The sequence below is a fragment of the Lonchura striata genome, chromosome 4 (genome assembly GCF_046129695.1).
Source record: "Lonchura striata isolate bLonStr1 chromosome 4, bLonStr1.mat, whole genome shotgun sequence".
NCBI classification, from domain to species: Eukaryota; Metazoa; Chordata; class Aves; order Passeriformes; family Estrildidae; genus Lonchura; species Lonchura striata.
The window spans coordinates 70,466,655-70,490,299 of record NC_134606.1 but is presented as its reverse complement, the minus strand read 5'-3'; the positions used below and the strand labels follow the sequence as shown (position 1 = coordinate 70,490,299).

The 23,645-nt window shown below is 38.9% G+C and overlaps 1 protein-coding gene across 2 annotated transcripts in view; it reads left to right on the top strand.

The window, feature by feature from the left end:
- Positions 1 to 23,645, top strand: part of LOC110484356 (bifunctional heparan sulfate N-deacetylase/N-sulfotransferase 3) — a 51,679-nt gene that overhangs the window by 5,486 nt on the left and 22,548 nt on the right. For both annotated transcript variants that reach the window (XM_021554944.2, XM_021554945.2), the window contains 4 exons: positions 1,037 to 2,163; positions 18,438 to 18,525; positions 19,108 to 19,262; positions 22,022 to 22,207. In XM_021554944.2, the coding sequence (XP_021410619.1) occupies positions 1,183 to 2,163; positions 18,438 to 18,525; positions 19,108 to 19,262; positions 22,022 to 22,207 (1,410 nt within the window). In that variant the 5' untranslated portion in view covers positions 1,037 to 1,182. The remainder of the gene's footprint in view (positions 1 to 1,036; positions 2,164 to 18,437; positions 18,526 to 19,107; positions 19,263 to 22,021; positions 22,208 to 23,645) is intronic.

The following is a 23,645-nucleotide window of genomic DNA, read 5'->3' as shown; positions in this document are numbered from 1 at the left end:
TAGGATAAAAAACCCAACCAGGAATGGAAGGATTAAGCTCTCATTTGGGAAATGACCATGTTAATGCCACACCTTATCCTAATTCCATTTCCAAATGGACCTGGGTGCAAAGTACACTGTAGTGACCATGGCATGTTCTAGATTTTGACACACTTAATATTTTTCAAAATCTGCTTTGAACCTTTGTTTATGATTTATGATCATTATTTTATGTTTGTCACACCATCCACTTGTTTTACTAGGGAGTTTTGACAGCAGTTGTACTGCTGGCTTGAACAATTACTCTTTCCTTAAGTACAAGGTAGAACATAAGTATATCCTTAGGTGATCTGCCTGTTAGGTTTAATTTTTGATTTATTACTTTCTTTTCTCAGATTTAAGAGCTTGATTATTCTGTGTTTCTTTTTTTTTATGCAAAGAGATGCTGCTAACAAAAAGAAAAAAAAAAAGTACTTCTAACAGTTTGCAAAACTCCACAGTCCAGAAAAATGCTTGGTTTTCCTCTAATGTTGCAGGACGGAAGTTTTGCTTTAAAAAAATTCCTATGATAGATATAATATAGAGTGTATCAGTATATGTTTGTACAACAGTTAAGATGTGCATGTCCTTGGTTCTTTGAAAAACTAATACAAGATAGAATTTGTTTAATCATGTTTGCCCAGGGGTAGAAGGAAGAAGGTTATAAATTTTCCAATATTTGGGATGTTAGCAATTGTCTATTTGGACTTTTATCTTTAGGTAAAAAGAATTTCTAAAACACTGTAAATTCTTCGCTTTTACATCTTGCTTTTCAGTGCCTCTGCCTGCTTTATTTGATCCTCTGAGTTGAGGAACCTGTGAGATTTAGAGACCTTCAAATGCACATGGCAAGCAGTGGGAGCAGGAAAAATATATTATTGCAAAATTTTGAGCAGTTGTTACCAACAGAAACCTCTGGCTGGCAGTGGTTTCTTTGTTCCTCATTAGTTTAAGCAGATGATACTTCACAAGGTGATGCCTCAATTTAATCTCTGATTTTATTTTCTTTTCTTCCTAGACTTTACCTTCAGTAAAGCTTTGTGGAAGATAGATGTGTGTGCTGAAATGGTGACATAAATATTTCAGAGGACTGGAACAAGTTGTTGAGAATCTGCGTTTGTTTTTCATGCTGCTGTTGAGAGCTATCTAAGGCAAGTAAACACCATGAGTTTTATCCTGAAACTTCACAGACATTTTCAAAGAACAGTCATTTTGCTGGCCACTTTTTGTATGGTGAGCATAGTTATTTCTGCCTACTACTTGTATAATGGCTACAAACAGGAAAATGAACTTCCTGAAACCTCTTCAGAAGTGGAATGTGGTGATCCTCAACTGTTGCCATACAAGCTGATGGAGATGAAGACCATGAAGCCTATTGATCCCCTGAGGACAGACCTTGTAGTGCTGGTGTTTGTGGAAAGCCAGTACTCAGCATTAGGCCAAGATATAATAACCATTCTGGAATCTAGCAGGTTTCAGTTTCACATTGAGATTGCATCTGGGAAAGGTGACCTCCCAGTGCTTATAGACAAAAACAAAGGCAAATACGCTCTCATAGTATATGAAAATATTCTTAAGTACGTGAATATGGACTCTTGGAACAGAGGCCTTCTAGATAAGTACTGTATAGAATATGGTGTAGGTGTGATTGGGTTTCACAAAGGCAATGAGAACAGCTTGCAGAGCTTTCAGTTGAAGGGTTTTCCCTTCCATGTCCACAGCAATCTGGGTATTTTGGACTGTTGCATTAACCCTCATTCCCCACTGCTCCATGTGACTAAACCTTCTAAGCTTGAGAAAGGGCTCTTGCTTGGAAATGACTGGGCCGTTTTCCAGATTAATCACACAACTTACCAACCAGTGATACTTGCAAAAGTAAAGACACCAGAAAACCTTTCTCCACCTGCTGCTCTAAGTGCTCTCTATGCCACGGTAATTCATGACTTGGGGCTCCACGATGGGATTCAACGAGTCCTTTTCAGCAATAACTTGAATTTTTGGCTGCACAAGCTGATTTTCATAGATGCCATCTCTTTCCTCTCTGGAAAGAAGCTCACACTATCCTTGGATAGGTACATTCTGGTTGACATAGATGATATCTTCGTTGGCAAGGATGGAACAAGGATGAACACCAACGACGTACAGGTAAAGTATGTGCACGGACTAATGGTCATTACAGCAAAGTGATTTTTTTAACCTGAAAGTGAATTCATAGCTGGAACTTCAGGGCTCTACCCTGGAGCTGTTCATATTAATGCACATGTTGAGTCTTACAAGCAGGAGGTAAATGTGGTGAGCAACAGTAAATGTCAGCATAAACTCTGAGGAGTGGACTGGGTTATTGGCTGTTTGGAATGGATTTGGATGTCAGGAGTTGCTTGCAGCATTTCACCTCTTTCATCTCTGTTTTATGGCACTTGCTTGCAAGGAGAGTTTGTGTTACTATTGCTCTTAAAAACTCATTCTGTCACTAAATGACAATTTCCATGTTTATGTTTAAGTTGTACATTGCTGAAGGTCCTTTTCCACTCTGTTGTGCTGTTCAAATGAGAGGATAGTTGCTCAGTAGCACTAACATCTTAACATTATTTCTTCTTGTAAGTATTTCTTCTGTGCTTTTTGTGAGGAGCATTGTCCCAAAGCAGGTAGTAGGAGGTCACCTTTCTCAACTTGGTCTAAAAGCTAGTAATTTGTAACATACTGATTGTTGCTCTGTTTGTGCTAAAAATAAGGGAGAATGTTTCCTTAGAACTTGGTTAATGGAATGAAGAGCTGCAAGAAGGAAAGACAAGGATAGCACCACATGCAGTGGGTTCTTTTTGTTTCATTTTTAACCATGTTTTTGGGTTTTTTCAGTGTTAATATATTTGTTAAGCTATTTACAGCAGCTCTGCATACAGTGCTTCCTTAAACAAAAGGCTTGACCCTGCAGTTAAACTTTTAATTTGCTTTAAAATTGCAGCATACACTCTTTTCCTTTGTACATGCAATTATAAATGAGATTTGCCTCCTTGTTAAGTAGGTGTTTTCCTTAGGCAAACAAATGTCATGGGAGAGAACAGAAATAAAGGTGAAGCTTCCTAAATGGTTTTCCTGTGGGAGAACACAATGGCAGTGCTTGGGTTAGATGAGGGAGCGGGCTTGGAGAGTCTCCTAAATGCAAACTCAGATGGCAGGATAAAAGTCACATCTGACGAGCATCACTGGCAGAATGTGTGTTGTTCTGCAGAAGCAACACTTTCTGGTAACAAAGTGGGTGAAATAAAGCCTGAATAAAATCATCATAGGAGTCCAAGACAGCATGTTTTGTTTTGTTTCTCTTTGCAAGCGACACTTCAGGATTGTAATTTTAAAATAAGTTAGAATGTTTAATTGCCAGAGTTATAGAACAGAAATAGGAGAGTATTGAGACAAATTTGATTACAGCAGATACAGAAGGATAAACCATATTGTTTGGGGAAAATAATTTGCAGTATGTCAGAAAGTAATCTTCCCAAAATAAAACTGTCATATTAAATAGAAGTAATATCAAAGTGGAAATAACTTTTAAGTAGGGTAATTTCATTTATACTGTGTTCTGAAACAATGGAATCTAAAAAAAGTGTTCCCTTCTGATTCTTCATCTACTTGTAGTTAAAATGTTGTATTAAACATGTTGTTAGGGCTGTCAGATGCAATGCATCTTCATTACTATTAATATCAAAGGAGTTATCTTTGGTGGCACAATGACACGTGGAAGGAATGAAACAAAATCAATTTACAGTAGTTGGAAATACGTTATTGTAAAGTGTATTTGCAGATAAATGACATCTCATTAAATAGGAGTTTTACCGAGTTCTGCTGCTGTGACTGGGATGCTGCAAGTGTGAAAAGAGGTTCTAAATGTAGACTTTGTATAATTTCAGTACTCAAGACTAGTTGATTTCCACTAAGCTTTCATTTTAACTACTGGCAATATAGAATTAAGGAGGATGCACTTTTGTGATCTAATTTTGTTTGACATATCTCCTTGTTAATATTTTCTTGATATACTCAGAGCTGCTAGGCTTGTGAGCTGGAGGAGAGTAAGGTGAATGTTTCTACCAGTATTCTATTAATGCTAATCAATCTGAAACTTAAGGAATCTCCCAAGAGCCAGAAGACCTCTGTGGTTGGTTCTGACTGTTCTGTGGATGGGACAGAGTTCAGAAATTGCAAGGTTAATGCAGAACCAGTAGCAAAACTCAGGTGGTCGTCTGCTCTAAACCCCCTGCTCAGGCTGGGCCATGGCCAGGTGCCTTTTGACTGTCTCCAAGGAGAGAGATCCTGACTGCATATCAGATCATGGTTTCAAAGGAATTTCTTCTTTAGAGATCTAAAATAGATTCCCAACGTGGCCAGAATAGTTAGTATTTGGGGGCTTAACCCATTAAAGCTTAATTTCACTCTCCTTTTAAGTGTGTGAATTGGAGTTAAGCAAATAGAAAAATTACTATTATAAGGTTTAGTGGTAATTTTTTATCAGTGTTATATATTGACCTCAGAAGAGGTCAGATTAAAAGCAGGCCTTCCAAAATCAATGTTCTGTACCTCTGAAGAGGAGGCGAAGTGGTGCTACTTCAGCTTGAGTACCTATAGTGTCAGGAGACAAGTGTGAAGAGCCCTTCTGAAAATGTTTTACAAACATAGTTTATCAACCTGAATCCTGTTGTAAATGCTTTGTTTTGTTAAACAGCAGATAAAGTTTATTCTAGTTTTACCACAGCTTCTTCAATTACAAAAAAAAAGGACCCCAGCAACTTGAAACAGTGGCTCAGATTTTTAGAATAAGTACCTGTTAGATATTTGCCTGTCTCTATGTAACATCTAGGCTGATAGAACATAGTTCTTTGATGTAAGATACTGAGTAGCTGTCACTGTGCATCAACAATAACCATCCATCCTTATATTTATGTACTTTATCTTCCTCTGGTATAATAGAAATAATGGAAGAGAATGTTTCCATGGTCTAATTGCCTCCCACTTTGAAAATAAGCTTGGTAATAATCAACTCAACATTCATTTTTCAGTAAGTTTTTTTCTCTCCTATTGTCTGTCAGGCAGGAGGGACCATTAGGCTGTGACAATGTTATATTTTATTTTCCTTGTTTCTTTTAGAAAGACTTAAGAGCCTGTGCAGTGCAAGTAATTCATTTAAATGGACATACAGAGAATAATCTATCTAGAGATCCAGAGAATAAGTTTATCTTAATAGACCGTGATTGTCCTAGCTGACAGTCTACTAATTTAATATCTTCTTTTCTTACTGTTACTCTTTGTGAAATTTTTATTACTATAAAGCATTGAGGTTTTTCAAGGGAGAAGCAGATGATAAAAGAGGGGAAATTAAATGTGGGGTTTTTTTCCTGATGACAGTTTGTTCTGTGCTGGTGGTCTTGGCAGTCTACCTTTCCCTTCATTTCCCCAGTATATGCACTTGCTGGAGTCCCTGGAGAGTTAATCACATATTTCAAATTATTGAACACTGCCAGATTATTTTTTCCTAATAATTAGCTGTTTGAGCTCCTCTTAACTGTCTGGTCCTTTGTGTGCTTTTCAAAAGAGGCTGAATTGAAGTCAGGATGGAGATCTCTTCAGGTAAGCCTAACCTTTTTCTGTAACTGTAGTTATTCTTTATAATTGCCAAAGAAAAGCCTTCATATTAACCATATCCATTACTGGAAGGGGATGATAGATCCTTATGTATCATTCTAGTTTGGGAGTGCTTGGGCAGTGCATCTGTTAGTGTATATGTGCATTGCAGTGGGCAATACAAGAGTCAGGCTACAGTCTTCCAGCATTAATCACTGCAGAATTGGAGAAAAAAGCTGTGCCAGACATTGTTCTGGTAATGGAGAAGATTCGGCCAAAAGGAATCAATTTCATAGCCCTTCAGTCTCCCTACAGTCTCTCATCTTGCCTGGATGTTGAGGTTTATAAGGCAGACACCTCTAATGGAGCTACTCCTCTAACTTCCCACAGTAGACATAAACACAGAAAAACAGCTCATCTTCAGGGAGGCACTGGTTAAGTGAATTGCACCTTAAAAGTATGTGACTTAGTCACTCTGGAAACAATTTATGAACAAACATCAAATATAAACATTTGTATTTCTTCAGATCAGTCCTCTTCCATTTTCCATAGCCAGTGCTGTCACTATGTTGCTTTCTTAGTAACATTAGTGGCATAACCTTTTGTTTAATATAGTTCTGTTTAATAACAGATTTCCCCACTAAGAGCTAATTGCATATTCCCTCCATTAAATTCATCCACATTACTCAGCACTTCTTAAATTATTGCAGTTATTTAAAACCCATTAAGTATCTTTTCACCCTCTGCAGAATACAAGGAAAGAAACCAGAACTTCCCAAGGCAAAGCGGATCACTTGGCTATAAATTTTAAAAATCCAGTCATGTGGCTGTTCAGTTTTTCTTGCATAGGAATGACAAAATATTTGTCTCAGGAGAAAATCTTCCATATATATTGTGTTAAGGCAGAAAGGCTAGAAGGTTCAGGCAGAAAGCAGGAACTGTCAAGACAAAGGATGGTCCCTGTCACAGGAGGAAGTATAATTCTCCAAGTTAATTGCTTATTTATCTGTAGGGTCATGTAGAAGGTTATCAGAAAAGAAATGACAGACATGTCATCAAATAAGTCAGCTGCAGAACCACTGAGCCATAAATCTTTCTTTTGGGGAAGTTCAAAACATCTTTTTAATTATGTCTTTAAATTATATAAGAAATTAATGATTATGAACTTTTGTTCTGCTAAATCATTCTGCATTCCCAGTCAGTTAGCTGTAATACCCATATACCATTGTGCAACGTGTCTGCTGTGTGTGTACATACATTCTCTCTTATTTTCACCTGAACCTCCTGAGGTATTTCTTTCTCACTTGTTGGAAATGGCAGGTTAAAAGTGCATTCAGCTCTTCACAAGTGTCAAGGAGAAGGAAAATTGCTGACTGGGGTGTCTCTGTAGCTGTCTGATCCCCTAGGAAGACTGATTTACTTGCTTGTGCATATTGTGTCAGCTCTAGTAGTGTGGGAATATTGCACACTGTGGGACAGTAGAGTTAGAATTAGATTTCAGAACTAAAATAGAACGTTAAAAGAAGTTATAAAAATTGTCTTATATATTTTATGGGGTGCTACCAGCATATAGTACACTCTACCAGGCAGTCACCATAGCATCTAACTTCTAAAAGCAGTTTGGTTCTTGTGCCAGCCTCTGAATTTTAACCTAGTAAGATGGGTACAGCTGCTGCTCAATAGAGCCTTTTTGTTAAAATCATGCTGATGTTTGAAGTTAAAAGCAGGATAAAAATCTTCTCCCAGAGCAAGGGGACTGCAGAGAGGCCACAGGGATGCAGATGAGCTGGTTCTGCTTTGAGTATGACACTTCTGGGGCTGCCAGGTAATTGCTTGTGGGCCTCTTCCTCCTGTTCTGCACTTGTGTGAGCTAGACACGACCAAATCCATGGAATAAGCTTGATGCTGTGTTTAATTTAGCAGTTTATCCATGGTGGATGATGACAGAAACTGTGCATGCAGTTTTGGTATTGCAGCCTTCATTCCTGTAAATTCAGTGATTTGCATTAGTTGTGCTTTTGCTGAAATTCTTTTTTGTTTCATCAGGTATTTTGTATTTGGTTTTCTTTGAAAAATAAATTACTGCAATTTTTCCACCTCTCTTTAGTTTTGCAATACTGGAATAACTGAATATGATGAGGCTTTTTTGGTTTGTTTGTTTTGGTTTTAATTGTAATGTTCTGACACTGTACATGAAAACCTAAAAATATTTAATGCAGACCTGAGTTTTGAGACAGTGATATGTCAAAGATTGCAACATCTGCTATTATAAATTCAGTTAGCAGGTAGCTGAGAGAAGAAAAATGCATTTTAGTTGCAGTTCTTTATTGTCAGAGAGCCTCCAGTAACTTTTTCTTGGCATAATAAATCCCACGAGGTCTTTGAGAGCAATGAGGCTGATTTGCTTCAAGCTCTTGTGCCCCAGCACCTGATTGGACTATTGTTTATACATTCCTTGGTTTCTTCAGGACAGAACCAAAGTAAGGAAATCATGGCTTCTGTGGATCTGCTGGTGCTTTCCCAAATAAGATGATGTGCACTGTGGGTTCAGTCATTTGCATCTTTCCAGAAAATCAGAGTAATTTGTTTTCATTTCGAAATTCCTCATATTTCTCTGTGGTGGTGAATACTTTGCTATCCTTAGGCTTAATGTAACAACAGTGTCTTCTTGTTCTCAATGGAGTTCTCTGATTCAAGAGCTCTTTTAAATGAAACTTAAGGAATGACACTCACCTGAGATCAAGTGATCTAACTCTGAATACTTGGTAATGCTGTTTCTGGTTTTTCTCTTGACTTAATATATTATGCAGAGAATTCTTTACTCTTGAGCATAAGGCTTCCCATCCAAAGAAATCTGTAAGAAATGCTTATGTCCACCCAGTGTGCCAACCTGTACTGAGATAATTTTTGGTTCACAACCACGTGGTTAGCAAGGTCTGTCTTCCTCTGTCTGCTTAAAAGTATACATTTTGGGAATGTAGGTGAGTATTTTCATGGGCATGATAAAAAATACATGTGATTTTGCACACTTTGAGTGTTGTCAGCATAACCTAAACTCTGCAGTGGTTGGGTCAATCCACCTGGCCATGGAAACAAAAGCTGCTATCTTGTCAGTCCCTCTCTTTGCTTGGGTTGTGAGCTCTCTTGGTCAGAGGCTCTTTTTGTTCAGCAAGCACCTCAATAATACAAACAATGATCATTCATTACAGCTTCCTGCAGTGCTGCACAGATTCAGCAGCAGCATACGAGTGGCTGCTACAAGATTTATTCTGGGCTTTTTCAGTGACAAGTTAGCCATCCACTTCCTGATGCTAAAAGAACAGAATAAAACTTCTACAGCCAACAAATAAAAAGCAAACTGCAGACAGATCTAGAAATCAAAGCCGTTAACTGTAAAACATGATACCAAAAGTGAGCCTTCCTCCATCCCACTCTTCAGTCACATCACGGGGCACAGTCTGGCGAGAAGAGAAAAATGAGAGTGGAAGTGGGACTCCTAATTCATTAATTTCCTTTCACAGTGCAGCAGCATGGGAAGTGGCCTTGCTTCTCCTGTGCAGCCTGGAAGGTCAGTGCAATGACACACTGGTTCTAGGTGACCATGCTTACAAAACCAAGTGAAGGAAAAGCAGTTGGTTGACAGTTTATGTGTAGCCCCTCATGGAATAACAATTCCCTATCTATTTCCAATTCCAGTTTATTTTCTGTGCACAGACCATAAAAACCTTACGACCAATTTTTAGAAGTAGTTACTCTTTAGGAGATTTCTTTCTTTCACTTTGCAGTCCTGGAGAAGAGTTACTGTTGCTCCTTAAAATGTAGCTTCATATCTGAGATAAGTAATAAATTAAATTTAAAACCACTTTATATTGCAGAAACTATACTGCAATCTATTTGAAAATAGAAACAGTGGTGAGGACAAATAAAAAAGCCTGTGACTGTGCAGAGAAATCCTCCCCAAATTTATTCCAACACCGGTCAGTAAATCCACATGACAAAGGCTCTCCAGAGGAGACAGGTTTGATTTGGTTTGGGAACACTGGTTGCATTTTTGTGGAACTAATAAGCCACAGCTCTTCCTCAGGCTCCCATTTACTTGCCTTTTAGTGTTAGCAATCCTGGGAATAAGCCAAGTGTCTCTTCTCCATTTTAAATTGGACTTGGACTAAAGATACCTCAGAGTTGTCTTCAGTAGAATGCTAATGGCACTTAAAAGGAGGCTGAAAATCAATTTTGCATTTCTGTAAAAAATATTATTTTATGCTGCGAGATGTTCCTCTTATCCTTTGTCCTTTTCCATTGCCATTGTTAAAGGTAATAGAAATGTTGAAAATTGTAATCCTGAGACTCTCCTAAAACAAGATGAATACTAAAATGTATCTAAGTTTGTAATGTAAGCTGAATTTAAATTCAAACAGACTATGAAAAATATTTTACATCAGTGAAGTACTTCATCTTACTGACTGAGGAGATTTCTAGATTGTGCTCAATTCTTTACTGCTGGATTAGAAATATTTGGAGAGTGCTTAGAGACACCAGAATAGTCAGGAAACATCTGAGCGAAAAAATAAAGGCTAAAGAATGCAGTAAGTAATGATGAGCAAAGCAGAAAGCAATAGGCTGCAGATGTCTGCAGGGTATAAACAGTGAGGATGGATAAAAATATTTAATGTAAGGCACAGAGATATTTAAGTGTAGGCTGAATAGCCAATAAAAGCAGCAGAATAGAGGCTAATATCCAAAAAGGAAGTTGAAGGATTATGTAAGTCTTCAAAAATTAGATTTGGCAAAAGAGTATGAAATATGCTATTGCAAGGAGTATAAAATTGGCAGGGGATTTGTATTAAGATATGTTCTCAGTCTCGTACAGTAAATCAAATGTAGAGCTCAGTTGGATTCCTGTGTTGGTTTGAGGCTGCAAGTGTAGACTTTGCCAGCTGGGATGTTTATCTAGGCACACCTAGCTTTTGTCATCTTGTCTTTTAGGGATGCAAGCACTCATGAAAACAGGTAAGGTGCACATTAACACTACTAACAAAATCACCCCCCACCCTTTTTTCACGGAAATCTTGGGATTTTCTCCAGTTACATCCTTTAGACTTGGTATTATGTGGAAGCCAATAAATTGTCAAAGTTCTTATTAACTTGAAATAAGTTTTTATGTTATTTCTATGTGGGCTACATGTAATCACGAAAGTATGGCTTGAGAAAAGAGATGTATTTGTTATTTTGTGGAAACTTTCTCTTGGGGTTTTTTTTGTAATTTGTTTGATACCAATGCTGATGTAGCTGGGGAATTTCATTCAACAGCTTTAGAGCTACTCATAAAGAGAAGGAGAAAAACATAAATTGTGACCCTTGGCTGGTGAGCAAGCTGAACATTGAATTCCCAGCTGTGTCTTACCTGGAGCTTTCAGACAGAGTGAGAAAATGAAAATTTTTTGTTTGTTTTTTTCTGTCAGTAAAGCTAAGACATAGAAAAAGAGCTTTTGTTTTTTCTTAGCTCACCTGAAACATAGGGACAGAAGTAGATAGCTGTTTTTATTCAGAAAGTATTAGAAGCAGAGGCGGAGCCTTTTTGGCTCTATTAGGGAAAAAAAAGAACATCTAAGAAGCATTTGTGAATGAACTGTGACATGAATGCGTTGCCCAGCATGTGGAATAATCTTTATTTAATATGCCAGTGATGAGATAATTTTGTTGTGTTTTGGTAAGCAGGGAGAGCAACCAGTTTATTTTGGTTTTTAATCTAGATTACAGGGTTTGAATCTTCATTTGCACTCTCTTTGTTCTCTAGTATATAACACTTATCATTAACACAAATACTGTGCTCTAGACTTACCTGTGGGGAACAAGTATCAGCTGAGAGGCAAACAAACCCTGAGGTGTTTCCCTTTGCTTAGTGTCAGCATTTCAGACATAGCTTGCAGTTTCCAATACTTCTTCCAAGGTACCTAAACAGCAGTTTATTACACCTTGGTCTGTGGAGATTTTCTGTAATCATCTAACAGATTTATACTGTAAGTGTGGCCATTGTTAGTCTGTGGGAAAACAGTGTTGAAATTTAAATGCTTTGAATCCTGTGTGCATTAGAGAAATAAATTTCACTCACTCTTGAGCTCTCATAGTTTAGATAATGATATAGACCAGAGTTTGAAATCTTGTTTATTTAATATTGTGCTGAGCAGGAAGCACAGCCTGTAGGCCTTTTGGAGATAAGTGGGTCTCAGTTTATCCAGTCTCAGGCTTTGAGGTCCCGAGAATATTGGCACTGAAGAGAAAAGTAAGGCTGAGGTTTTTCCAGAAGACCATATTCACACTCTCTTGGATTTGATATATGTAACACTGACACTACTTTTTCCTTTCATTACCTAAAGAAATGGATTTTTATTTTTTTATTTTGCAGTCTGCCTCTGTCAGTCCAGGAATTAAATTGAAAGAGGGTAGATTTATATTGGACATCAGGAAGGAGAGATTTTTACAGTGAGGGTAGTGAGGCCCTGGTACAAGCTGTCCAGAGAAGCTGTGGTATCTTCACCCCTTGAAGTGTCCAAGGCCAGGTTGAATGGGTCTTGGAGCAACCTAGTCTAGTGGAAGGTGTCCCTTCCCTTGGCAGGGGGTTGGAGTAAGGTTACTATTCCTTTCTTATCTGGGTAGGACATGTGGGGCAGAGCGAGAAGGGAAGGAGGTGCTTTGGAAACCTGACTTGGAGAGCAGATCCCAGGCAGCAGCATGGAAGGAGCTGCAGGCGATTGCAACTTGGGAGTTGCAGTTTTGGAATCAAATTTGTGGTAAACTGTTTTATAGAACATCATCTTTCGTACGTGAGCCACGGTGTATAGAGGCCTGAAATGGTACCTGTAAGATGTCAGTGCTTTGGCAGAGTAACGTGGCCACAGACAAACTTCTCAGAGCAGAGCTGGTGCAGTGCCCCGGCTGCAGCTGCCTGCACATCAGCTGAGCCCCAAGCTCTCTGTTGCTCAGAGATTAGGCCTTGATCTTCTTCCAGAGCTGAGCCTTGCAGATGTTTCCAGCCACTTGCTGCCAGTGGCAGGGTGAGAGAGCCCAGGCAGGGATGGGGATGTGCTGCAGTGCTGGAGCTCATGGGCAGCCCTCCTTGTCCTGCAGCCAGATCTGCCTGCTGGGCCTGCTGCCGGCAGTGGGAGCTACAGCTGGAGCTGGCCTGTGAGGAAGCATTAAATAAGGAGCAAATGTGCTGTTGATAATGAATGTGGAGCTGGGAGCTCAGATCACAACCTCTGTCCTTTCTGAGCTGGGTGACTATAAAATACATGTCCAGTTGGATGGAACAGCCATGGCTCTGTTTTATCTGTGACAGAACACTGTGCACGCTTGCACACAGGATGTGAAGCTGCAGAAGTGTGGGTTGGCTAATGAGGGATGCAGAGGTGTAATGCCTAACATTTCCTGGGAGCCAGACATGTGTCAACACAAATCAATGAATAACCCTCAGAATTTATCTCCTGCTGGTGGGATGCAATGGAGACAAGCCAGTCTAAGCAAGCAGAGCAGAATGGCCCAGAAGTGACCTGGAACAGCATCTGAGGGATGGACTGTCATGGCTCAGGGCTGAGACAGCACTGGGCTGTGTGTTACTGCAGCTCAGCTACTGAAGTGCTTCCTCTGGGGCTAACAAACCTCACATTCTCTCTGTATTGACCATCACCAGATCACAAGAACTTAAAAATACCAAGAGATTCTAAATGTGTTTTAGAGCCACTTTGGTTTTACCCTGAGTTCTTTTATACTCTGAGAACTCAGCTCTTAATACTTGGTGTGACCTAAGCAGGTCAAGTATTAGGTAAAAATGCAGCCAGCAAGGTTTCTATTGAAAACTAACTGACCAGAATCCAGGGGAAAATAGGTAGCAGTAAGATGTTTTTTTAGTTCTGTTTCAACTAACCTGGGATTTTTTTTTTTGACCTTTATTTAAAAGAAATGCGGGATTTTATTTCTGCTAACTGCAAAATAACGAGATCGTTTAGCTGTTTAGTAACAGTAACCTCTTTCATCTAAGTACAGTTTAATTAAGAGCTAATAAAGCCAAAGTTCAGACAGAACCCTGAAAACAGCATGCTAATTACTGTGCTTTATTAACTACTGTTGGCACCAAGTATTTATAACCTTCAAGTTACCTTGCCGTAATTAGCTCAGTTCTCATTAGCTGGTACCTCAGCCTCCAAGAAGTGAGAAGTTGGTGAAGGAAGTTAGAAATATTTTTTAAATCTCTTGGTTGTACAAATGATTTACCTAGATGAAAGAGCCTAATTACTTGAAAATACATAATTGCACTATCATCAAGATCGTTATTGTATGGGATAAAAAAACAACTGTAAAGGAAGACTTGGTGACATTTAAAACTGTATCCTGAGGAAAAAACTTTTTATTGAAATCATTTGAGCAACATTTTCCAAAGTGGCTCTTTATATATTAAGGATCCTTCACTGGACACATAAGTTTGGACCCTAAGATGAAGATGTGGCTCCTGAATTTTTTTCTTCTATTGGACACTAAGAAACTTAGGGGGCACATAACCGGGTTCCAGGCTGATACTTTATTGACACTTAGAGGGAAAATTGGGTTACCTCTTCTCTGCCTGCAAAACACTCTGCAGAAAAAGCCAAAGGGTTTCTTTGTTTTATCTCTTGCCCTCTCTGTACTGTCAGCTCTGCTAAAAGAGTGCACAAAGACAAATGAAGCTCTCTTGTCCTTTTGTCTGAAGGATGGATAAAATGTTTTTTTCAGGTACATCCCTATACCCAAAGCAATTATTCTTTCTCCTGCATAGATTAAATGTTTATGGTAATGGGTGTCAAATTGCTAATCTTGGAAGTCCAGAAAGACTAGTCACTGCATTTTAATGATGTTCCAAAATACATAATTTATCATGGCGGAATAATTTTTCCTCAGAAGCAAAACAGTCCAGTAAAATCCTGATTCCCAGACACTTGGGCTGGACCTTCACTGAGGCTGTCTTCTGTTGCTGCTCTTCGTGCTGCTTCCCAACACCCCAGGTTCTGCAGGAGGGGAAGGTTGAGGGAGGCAGGTGGTGTGCCAGTACCTGAGCAGCAGCTTCTGCTGCAGCATTCCCAGAGCAGGAAAAGGCAAAGTGATGTTCCAAGAATTGCAGAGTAAAAGGACATTGCATCAGTTACAGCTCATTAAACCTCTCTACACCAAGAGCTCCACTCAGAAAATGGCTTTACTTCTGTTTCTTCCCTCTCTTGCAGGAGTTACAGAAGAAATACAATATGGAAAAATTAAAACTTACTTGTGAATAAGAGCTCCCCTAGAGGGGCTTGCTCTGCTTAACTCAGGTGCTTTCACACTACACTATTAATTTGTCCTTCCTTTTCAGAGGGTCCTTGCCGTTGTTGAAGAGCCAACACAACATTAGAAATTTTACTCAAAAGCAAAATAACTCCTAATTTAATGGCTCCTTTGATAGTACTTTCAGACAGTAAAACAGTTAAGCAAGCAAGCATTGAGAGATGAGATCTGTTTCCCAAAAAAAGGAGGAGGAGAGAGGCTTTCTGGGACATGAAGTCACCCTTGCATTTGTTGCTGACATGAAAGCATGTACTGATGTGAAGGGTAAGATGTTAATGCTGCAGCACTGTGAGGCTCTGTCTGTCTGCCTGCCAATTTAGTTGAAATGTACGTGATTGCAAGTAGAATTACCAGCATGTTGAACTGTTTCTCTTTTCAAGTGCCTGAGTTCTTTAGCAGCTTTTCAGCAGGAAAATAGTCATAAATATGTTGGTGTGACTACACAAAGAAGGCGTCGTTCCTCTTTGGTGAACCAGAGTTCAACAAGGCACTCTTGATTTATTCCTTTGATCAGTCAAGGCATTAGAGTCTGAATATTTGTGTTGATGCTGAAGAAATTATAACTTTGCTGAAGACAGGCTGACACTTGTACCTTTTCTGCAGCAGACTCTGAAGTGAAATCACATTGAGGTATTTGAGGGCAGGAGGCACGATGGCTTCCTGGCTATGGAAGTAGAAAGCAGGTTTGAAGATAGGAGTTTTATCCTTGGCTTTTCAGCTGATTTATTTGAAGAAAAGTTGATTTGTTTGAGAGATGAGAAAGTCTGTTGTTCTGTTGTCGGGATAACTTGTGTCTATCCCTTGAATTGTAACAGGGTCTTTTTCTGAGATTTTTATTTTTACTCTTAGTGAAGAAAGGCATATTTCATCATGTATTGAGCATTTACATTTGATTTCTGGCACTAGGAATTTCCTAAACCTAGTCTGTGAGCTTAGGAAAAGTTCAAAAGAAAGTACTCCATTGGAGCTGTGCACATGAAAGGGATTATGTAGCCAGCATTTTATTTTCCTTATAGTACCAGCAGAAATATGGCATGTCCTAAATAATTATTTATAAACATATGAAGACTTGACTAGATGGTTTTAAAATACAATCTTCAGTACTGGTGTATTTATGTAACGTCTCATACAGATACCCAGAGGTGCTGTTCATAAACAGTTATGAAATATCCAGAAAATACCAGCAGTTTACCTTCAGCTTATAAAACAGCATGTAAAAATGAAATTTCAGGCTTTTAGTCCCCCTACATTTCTCTCTTTCTGTCTTTCTGATGGAAACTCGCAGTAATACGCCCTGCCATCTGCTACTATATATTTTTCATGAGTTTTAACATTTTGTTTTTAGAACCTGAAAGATGAGTAAAATGTCAAGTCGCCCAGAAAATAATCATAGGCACGACAACTCAAATGTTAGCTCAGCTTGTCTGTACCCAGAGTGGTTCACAGCAGGTCTGTGGCCTCTCTCTTTGCAGGCTGAGCAGGTACACCCTTGGAATTAGCTGATACATTCCCAACACAAGGCAAGAAGGTGGGAACCACACTGGCAAAATTAATTCCCAGGGAAGAAGTGAGCTCTGTGTTGCATTGTTACAGAAATGTCTTGGGCCTTTTGCCACCTTTTTCCCTTCTCCCTTTTAAAAGCCTTTTTGTCATTCTAGTTTTCCATCCTGCTGGATGGAGAACAGATTGGGGGTGGCAAGCTGGGAAGGTGTTAGGTGTTAGAAAGGTACAGCATAAAACCTTCAGCTCAAAAAATGCTCACAGCTCTTAATGTGGAGGGAAAGAAGTGAGCAGCCCTTCATGCCACCTCGCTTGTCAGGCTGTGCTCAGGATCCCTGCCCCTCAACAATGTGTGCCCTTAGCACAGGAAGGGAATAGCTGGATTTGCCTCCTACCTTTTTAACCACACAGAGATAAAGTTGTTTCATTGAATAGGTTCTGAGGAGTCCAGGGCAGCTTTCATATAAATCCTGTGCAGATTTGCTGCCTTTCATTAGAATAAGAAGCCTCCTTGGAGATCTTTGCGCACTCAGCCTGTGCAAAAGCCCTTGTTACAGCATTGCAAGATTTTTCACTTAATATTCCGCTTCATAAGTCTGGAGCTTATTTTCAATTATCTCCATTCTGTGCTTCATTTTGCTTGTTCTTTTTGAATGTCTCTTGTTCACAGGACAGTTTTCAGGCTTTGCAATGGAAGATGATGATCTTTACCAGGTGACCCTGGGAAAGACCTGAAGAAGAGTTTTTGTGCTTTAATAAGGTGGATGTTGCCTGAATCTGTAAAATGGGTCATATTTTAAAGAATTGTAAGTTGAGTGTACTGTGCTTAATACCTCAACTGGACTGGACTCAATGACTGTTGTCATTGGCTTATAATTGTAGGCAAATCATTTATGTAATGAAAATGTTCAGAGAAAGTAATTAAAATTACTGGCTCATTTTTCAAGGCACTAAGTTGTGTTTGCATTTCAAGAGTAGGGTGCCTGCTAGACCTTGGAAAATCTCCAGTCATTTTAATATTTTTTTGCAGTTAAATACGTTCCCCATTCATAACACAGTTACGCTTCTTTGACAATAGTGATGTTTTCAACCACTTTATTAGAATCATTGTGCTATACTGTATGTTGACTTGGAAAGCTGGATTTGTGTTCCACCTGAAAGACTGAGCAAGGGAACAGCAGGGTGTAAGAGTCTGGGAGAGAACTCCTGAATGTGATATGTAAATTTTACGAGTAACAAATCAAGAAGAGCATATTGAAACCAAAGAGTGAAGCTTCACTTGATGAATAATGCTTCTCCCTTCTTCCTACATGCTGGTTTTTTGTTTGTGCTGCTTTAGTGCAAGTACACAGATGCTGACAGTCAGTATGTTCACTGTCAGAGAAATGAGTCAGGGTTTGGGGGAATCTGCAATCCAGTTCTTTGATGTGGAATAGGGTTGATTTAGCTTCTTGCTGTCTCTCTAGATTTTCTTTTCACCTTGCCCATGATTTTGAAACATGATTGAGATGCTGTAGATGTACTTGAGCTGATGCAGAGAAATGAAGCTCTGACAGTTGCTCTTCACCCTTGTGAATGGAGCAGTGCTGGGGGGCACAGGAGATCTGAAATGAATTCCTGGCTGTGGCCCAGGTTTACTGAGTGACTGGTGGAAGGTCTTTTTTCTCTGTGTGCCTTTGTTTTCGTATCTCATGATTCAGGGAGTAACCCAGAATTTAATAGCTGATCATCTTCATGAGGAAAATTATGGAGTTTTGTGTGGTCTTTAATCTTTATGTGCTAATAAAAATATCTGTACTTCTCTGACATACATAAAGAGCTGTTTTTAAATAGCAAAACTAGCAAAACCAATTGAAAAGGCACATAACTGTAAAAATATTTATATTGTTATATTAAGTTTGTGTGCCAGGTTGTGTTCTCTACAGGTACATTTATATGCTGGTTTACTTCTTTTTCAGGCCCTGCTTGATACTCAGAATCTTTTGAGAGCCCAGATTACAAATTTTACTTTCAACCTGGGATTTTCAGGAAAATTTTATCACACAGGTAAGAACGAAGCACTAAAATTACTTTGATTTTGATCATGTTCTGTATAGTGTGAGGATAAGTAGGAATGATAGAGTCTTAAGGATTTTAGTATGCTGTGTTCCTACATTAGTTGCTGGTGTGGAACAGATTAAATGCTTCCTCCCCTTTTATTAAAATTTAGTTCCTTTCAGTCTGCTGTTAAGTGGTAAATTCCACCAAACACAAAAAAGTTTGTATTGATTTCACTGAAGGATCTGTTGAGCTACCACAGTTCATCTTTGTGATTGTTTCATCTCTACTGTAGAAATACAGCAGTATATATTATCCCTTAAAATAATTTTGTTTTAAAACCATATAGAAATAGGAGAGATAAAAGCAAGAGTATTAAATAGGATGTGGGCCAGCCAAGCGGTCCTGACTGTCCCATCTTATCACCAGTGCCTCAGCAGGAAGTATTTTAACTGGTCACAGTTTATTATGTTAATATCATTCTTACAGTTTCAAACATTTGTAAAAATATAATAAAAATAGAAACTTTATTTCTACTGAAGTAGAAATGTTTGGATTTTTTGGATTTTTTTATTTTAATTTCCTCTGCAGGGACTGAGGAGGAGGATGAGGGTGATGACCTGCTGCTGAGATCTGTGGATGAGTTCTGGTGGTTTCCCCACATGTGGAGTCACATGCAGCCACACCTCTTCCACAATGAGTCCTCACTGGTGGAGCAGATGATCCTCAACAAAAAATTTGCCTTAGTGAGTTACATTTTTGCATTTTTTATTTAATTTAGTTACTCAGAAACCATTATTCTGTTTAGACTAGAAAAAAAACCCCAAGTTTCTGAAAGAATAAATAGTGCATTGAAAGGTATGAAATGAAACCCCACTGGATGTTAGGGTTAGGTAAGTGTGCCACTTTTTCAAAGATGCAATTCTGCAGTGATATCAAATAACACCTTATTTACTCCCTTTGCATGAACTTCATGTAAACTTGTTTTGAAAAGCATTGCCTTTACTTATTATTTATTCACAGCAAAGCTCTGAATCAGAATGTTTCGGTGAGAATATAAGAAAAAAATCAAAGCAGATTTTAGGTCTGAGGATATTGGAGAAACAGATCACAGTTAAATTCATACTATAAACCAAAATTGCCGTACGTAAAATGTGTTATTTGCCTGAAGAAGTGGTCTGTAAGACCTAATTGTATCAAAATAGATCAGCAGACACAACTTGTTTGCTGAACTGCTTTTGCTCTTACTATAGCCTAATTTTACTTCTTCCTTTTCAAAATCCACTGGGTGCTCTGTAGCTGGCAGGTGATGGTTTTGTTTCTGGAAGGAGCGGGGGGATTTGAAATACCAGAACAAGAAAGAGTGCACGTAATGGTCATGTGTCAGTGAGTGTAGGAGAACAGGATAGACCTATCAGCCAATTAAAGTTTGTATTTGAAAACTTGGCTTTTAAGTGAAACACACTTTTCAAACAAAGACTTCTCCAAGTTTGCTGCAAATTGTAGCTGTACTGAGTACAGGACAGCTCTACTTTAATGTTTCCTTTCGAGAAAGCATTGCAGTAGGTGTTAGATTACGGAAAAATTTAAAAATCTTGTGTCCAGAATTTCCTTTTAATATGCTTCTGTGTAGTGGTGCAAGCTCCACTGGAAATAAAATGGTCCTTGTAGTTCTGGTGTGACATAAGACATCCTCTGGGATTAGTGTGCAGGATGTAATCCTTAAACAGTGTTAGAAGGATAATGCGTTTTCAACCCTGGTTTATGTAACTTCAGCACTTGCCATTTTCTTCACTACTTTCAATGCTCTTAATGCTTACAGATACTTTCTATTAATTTTTTTTCATGTTTAGACATACAGACATGAAGCTACTCACTATATTTAATTTGCTCAGAGCTTTTAAATTAATAACAGAGAGAAGTAGCCACTTGTTTGAAAGAGGCCAAAATTGCCACTGCCTCGCACATTATCCACTCAATGTGTGTAATGTGTGGGAGATGCTCAACCGGGCAATAACAGTCAGTAAGGAATAATGGAGACACTAATTGATTGGAGATGATAGGCCTCTTGTTAGAGTGAAAGATTTAGATTACATACTTATTACTGCCTATTGTCAAACTTGAGGGGAGAAGCCTTAAAAATCAGACTTTTGCTTATAGCTAAATGAAGGCAATGCAGTGGGATGTTAGAGAATGCAATTTCTTACATGATCTGTGAATATTTTCCTTTCTAATGTGTATGCATGCTTAAGGGCAGTAGGAAAGATAAAAGGAAGAAGAATTGGATTATCTGTGATGGAATTAAATAGTGTAAAGCAGTGTAACTGATGGAGTATCCACTCTTTATCTTCTCATGCAGTACAGCCAGGAGGGCAGATGTTACTCATTCCTGTTTGGCAGATTACACATGGTGCCCTTTATGTGTGCCATAAATTCCTAAAGGGAAACAAAAATTTCACCATTCTTTAAACATAGAGAACTCAGGGCTCTCCACTGTGATTGAACCAGGCGTGTCTGTTACACACAATAAATGGTTTTACGAACACCACACACCCATTTTTTCTAGAGATTTTCATGTTTCTCAGTACCTAGTTTATTGAAATGAAGAGGTCCAGGAATCAGCCAATGCTTTGTACACACAGTACGATTAGAAAATACGGTGAAGATGACTATCAATTCAAGCCATAATAAAAACTCCTAAGAATTCAAAGGCAGTACAAAGGCAGTTTCCTAAATCATGGCAAAATGATATCTTATGGACTGTGCATTCTGCTAATCACTGTCAAGGACTATCTGCTATATACTGTTCCTTTGAAAAGTAACCTGAAGGAAAATGCATTGGATGTGAAGAGAATGTAATGGCACCAAGGTGCAGTCTTGAAAAATAGGAAGAGTTCTTCTGCTACAGAAGGTTTTACTGTACAACATCTGCCTGTAGATTGTTACAAATGGTTACCTTTCTTCCATTTTTAACATGACACTAAAATAGTTAAGCTGTTTTTGGAAATGGATTTGTGTTTTGAATGGACTAGAGGGGAAATGCAGTGACGCTGAAATTCAGCTCCTCATCCAAGTAATTGTGAAGGGAAATGTAGTGGAAATTGTGGTTTTGTAGTTGTAGCTGCCAAATGCTACGCGTTGTGTTGAGTATGTACCAGTGATTATCCTTCTGAAATTGGAGTTTGTGAGCAAATTCCTTGCAAGAACTTGAAAGTGTGCAGCTTTCTGTTTCATGTAGATTGAAGAAACTAATGTAAAATGCATTTATATCCTTCTTCCCTGCCTACTCACAAAAATACTTCCTAAAAACGCTTTTGTCTTAAAATCGTCTGTTTCACCTTTACTACACTGCCCTCCATCTGCTTCCAGACCATCATGTTTTGATATTACTGTTATTTGCATTTCGCACCTGTTCTTGGTCTTTCACAAACAAAGCATTTGAGAAATGACAAAACATCAAGTTTCTTAAATTTTTGAGTGCAGCCATTGTTCTGTTGTGTTTTAGGAACATGGTATTCCAACTGACTTGGGCTATGCAGTGGCCCCACACCACTCAGGAGTCTATCCAGTACATGTTCAGCTTTATGATGCCTGGAAAAAGGTCTGGAACATCAGAGTAACTAGCACAGAAGAATACCCACATCTGAAACCTGCAAGGTATAGACGAGGCTTCATCCACAAAAACATCATGGTGAGTTGTGTTACTGATGTTCATTTTGTACTCTGCCATTTCATGAACAATTTCCTTTTAAGTGGAAAAGCAGGGTATCCTGAGAGTTCACACTGTGAGAAGCACATATTGCTATGCATAAGTAGCAAGGTGTATTTCACAGTGTCTTGTTAATTAAAATCTGTCTGTTGCTGGTGATTTTTCTGCTGATGAAGGTGGCATCCAGGCACCCTGATGACAGCAGTTAGCAGGCTGTTAACTGTTCTAGTCCTCTGGTTAATGCTGGTTCAATGAGCTCAAGGAAAAAGTCAATTTTGCATCATTTAACACAATATGCTGGGTTAGATTTCTATTGGGTTTTAAATTTAGATGGTAACATTAGCTGCAAAAGAGTATTGCCTGGTTACACCACCTCAGAATCTGGATCTGGGTGGGGTATGTATTGTTGTCTTCCCTATGAACTGTGCATGGCTGCCCTTGTTTGGCTTCCTGCCATACACAAATGTGGGCTTTGCAACCTGGTTTAATCCACAGCCTCAGGAGCTGAGGGGAAGGAAGACACCCTCCACACCACCTCCAGGCTACTGAAGTGCTCTCAAATCCCACTGTTTTCCTGAATTACCTAATTCCCAGCACTGTCACTGACAGCCACATTTGCCAAAGGAACGGCTTGTGCACAACTGACATGGAAGGCGTTGTGCTGTTGCCATCAGGGGTAGAGGCTATTTTGGGTTCACATCTCATCAGCATTACCTCAGAAGTGTTTCAAAACAGCTTTCCAAAATACTTGGTGGCATGTTCCCAAGTAACTTTCTTTTGGAGTGTGTGGGAGAGCAGTTAATGGGGGCCCTGTTGTACCTCTGGCTGCAACAGGCACTTTTGGGAGGTCAAAAGCCTTGGCACAACACTTAGAACAGAATTCTGGTATTCTTCTTGGGTTGCCATGGATACCACTTTCCTAAGCTAAGTAGTAGTATTTTAATGTTTTGATCTATTTTTGAGTGAAGCAAATGAAAAGGATCTTCAGAAATCTAGGCACAAAACTGGCACCAATATAGGGCTGAGCTACAGTTTGTTCTCAAAGCAATCACTGCATGTGAAATAAGGGGTTTGTGGATGTGCTTAGGGAGCACAAAGCATTTGGAGAAGACAGATTGACTCAGAATCTCCAAAAATCCCTTCCATAAATATTTTTAAAAACACGTCATTTGAAGACACATAATGAGATTTAACACAAGGACACTGCAGCCAAAATCTATTTCCAAAACCAGTCTTATAAAACCACCTGTTCAGGGAAACGCAAGCTTTCAGTTCTCCAGGGCAAATGCATCAATATTTTACATCTGCAGGCTAATAGTAATGAACACACTCTGTGGGAACATTGTTGTGTAAGATTTGTCAGAGCACCTCCCATCCAGTACAGCTAAATTCCCTGCCTCTGAAAACTGTTCTAGTATTT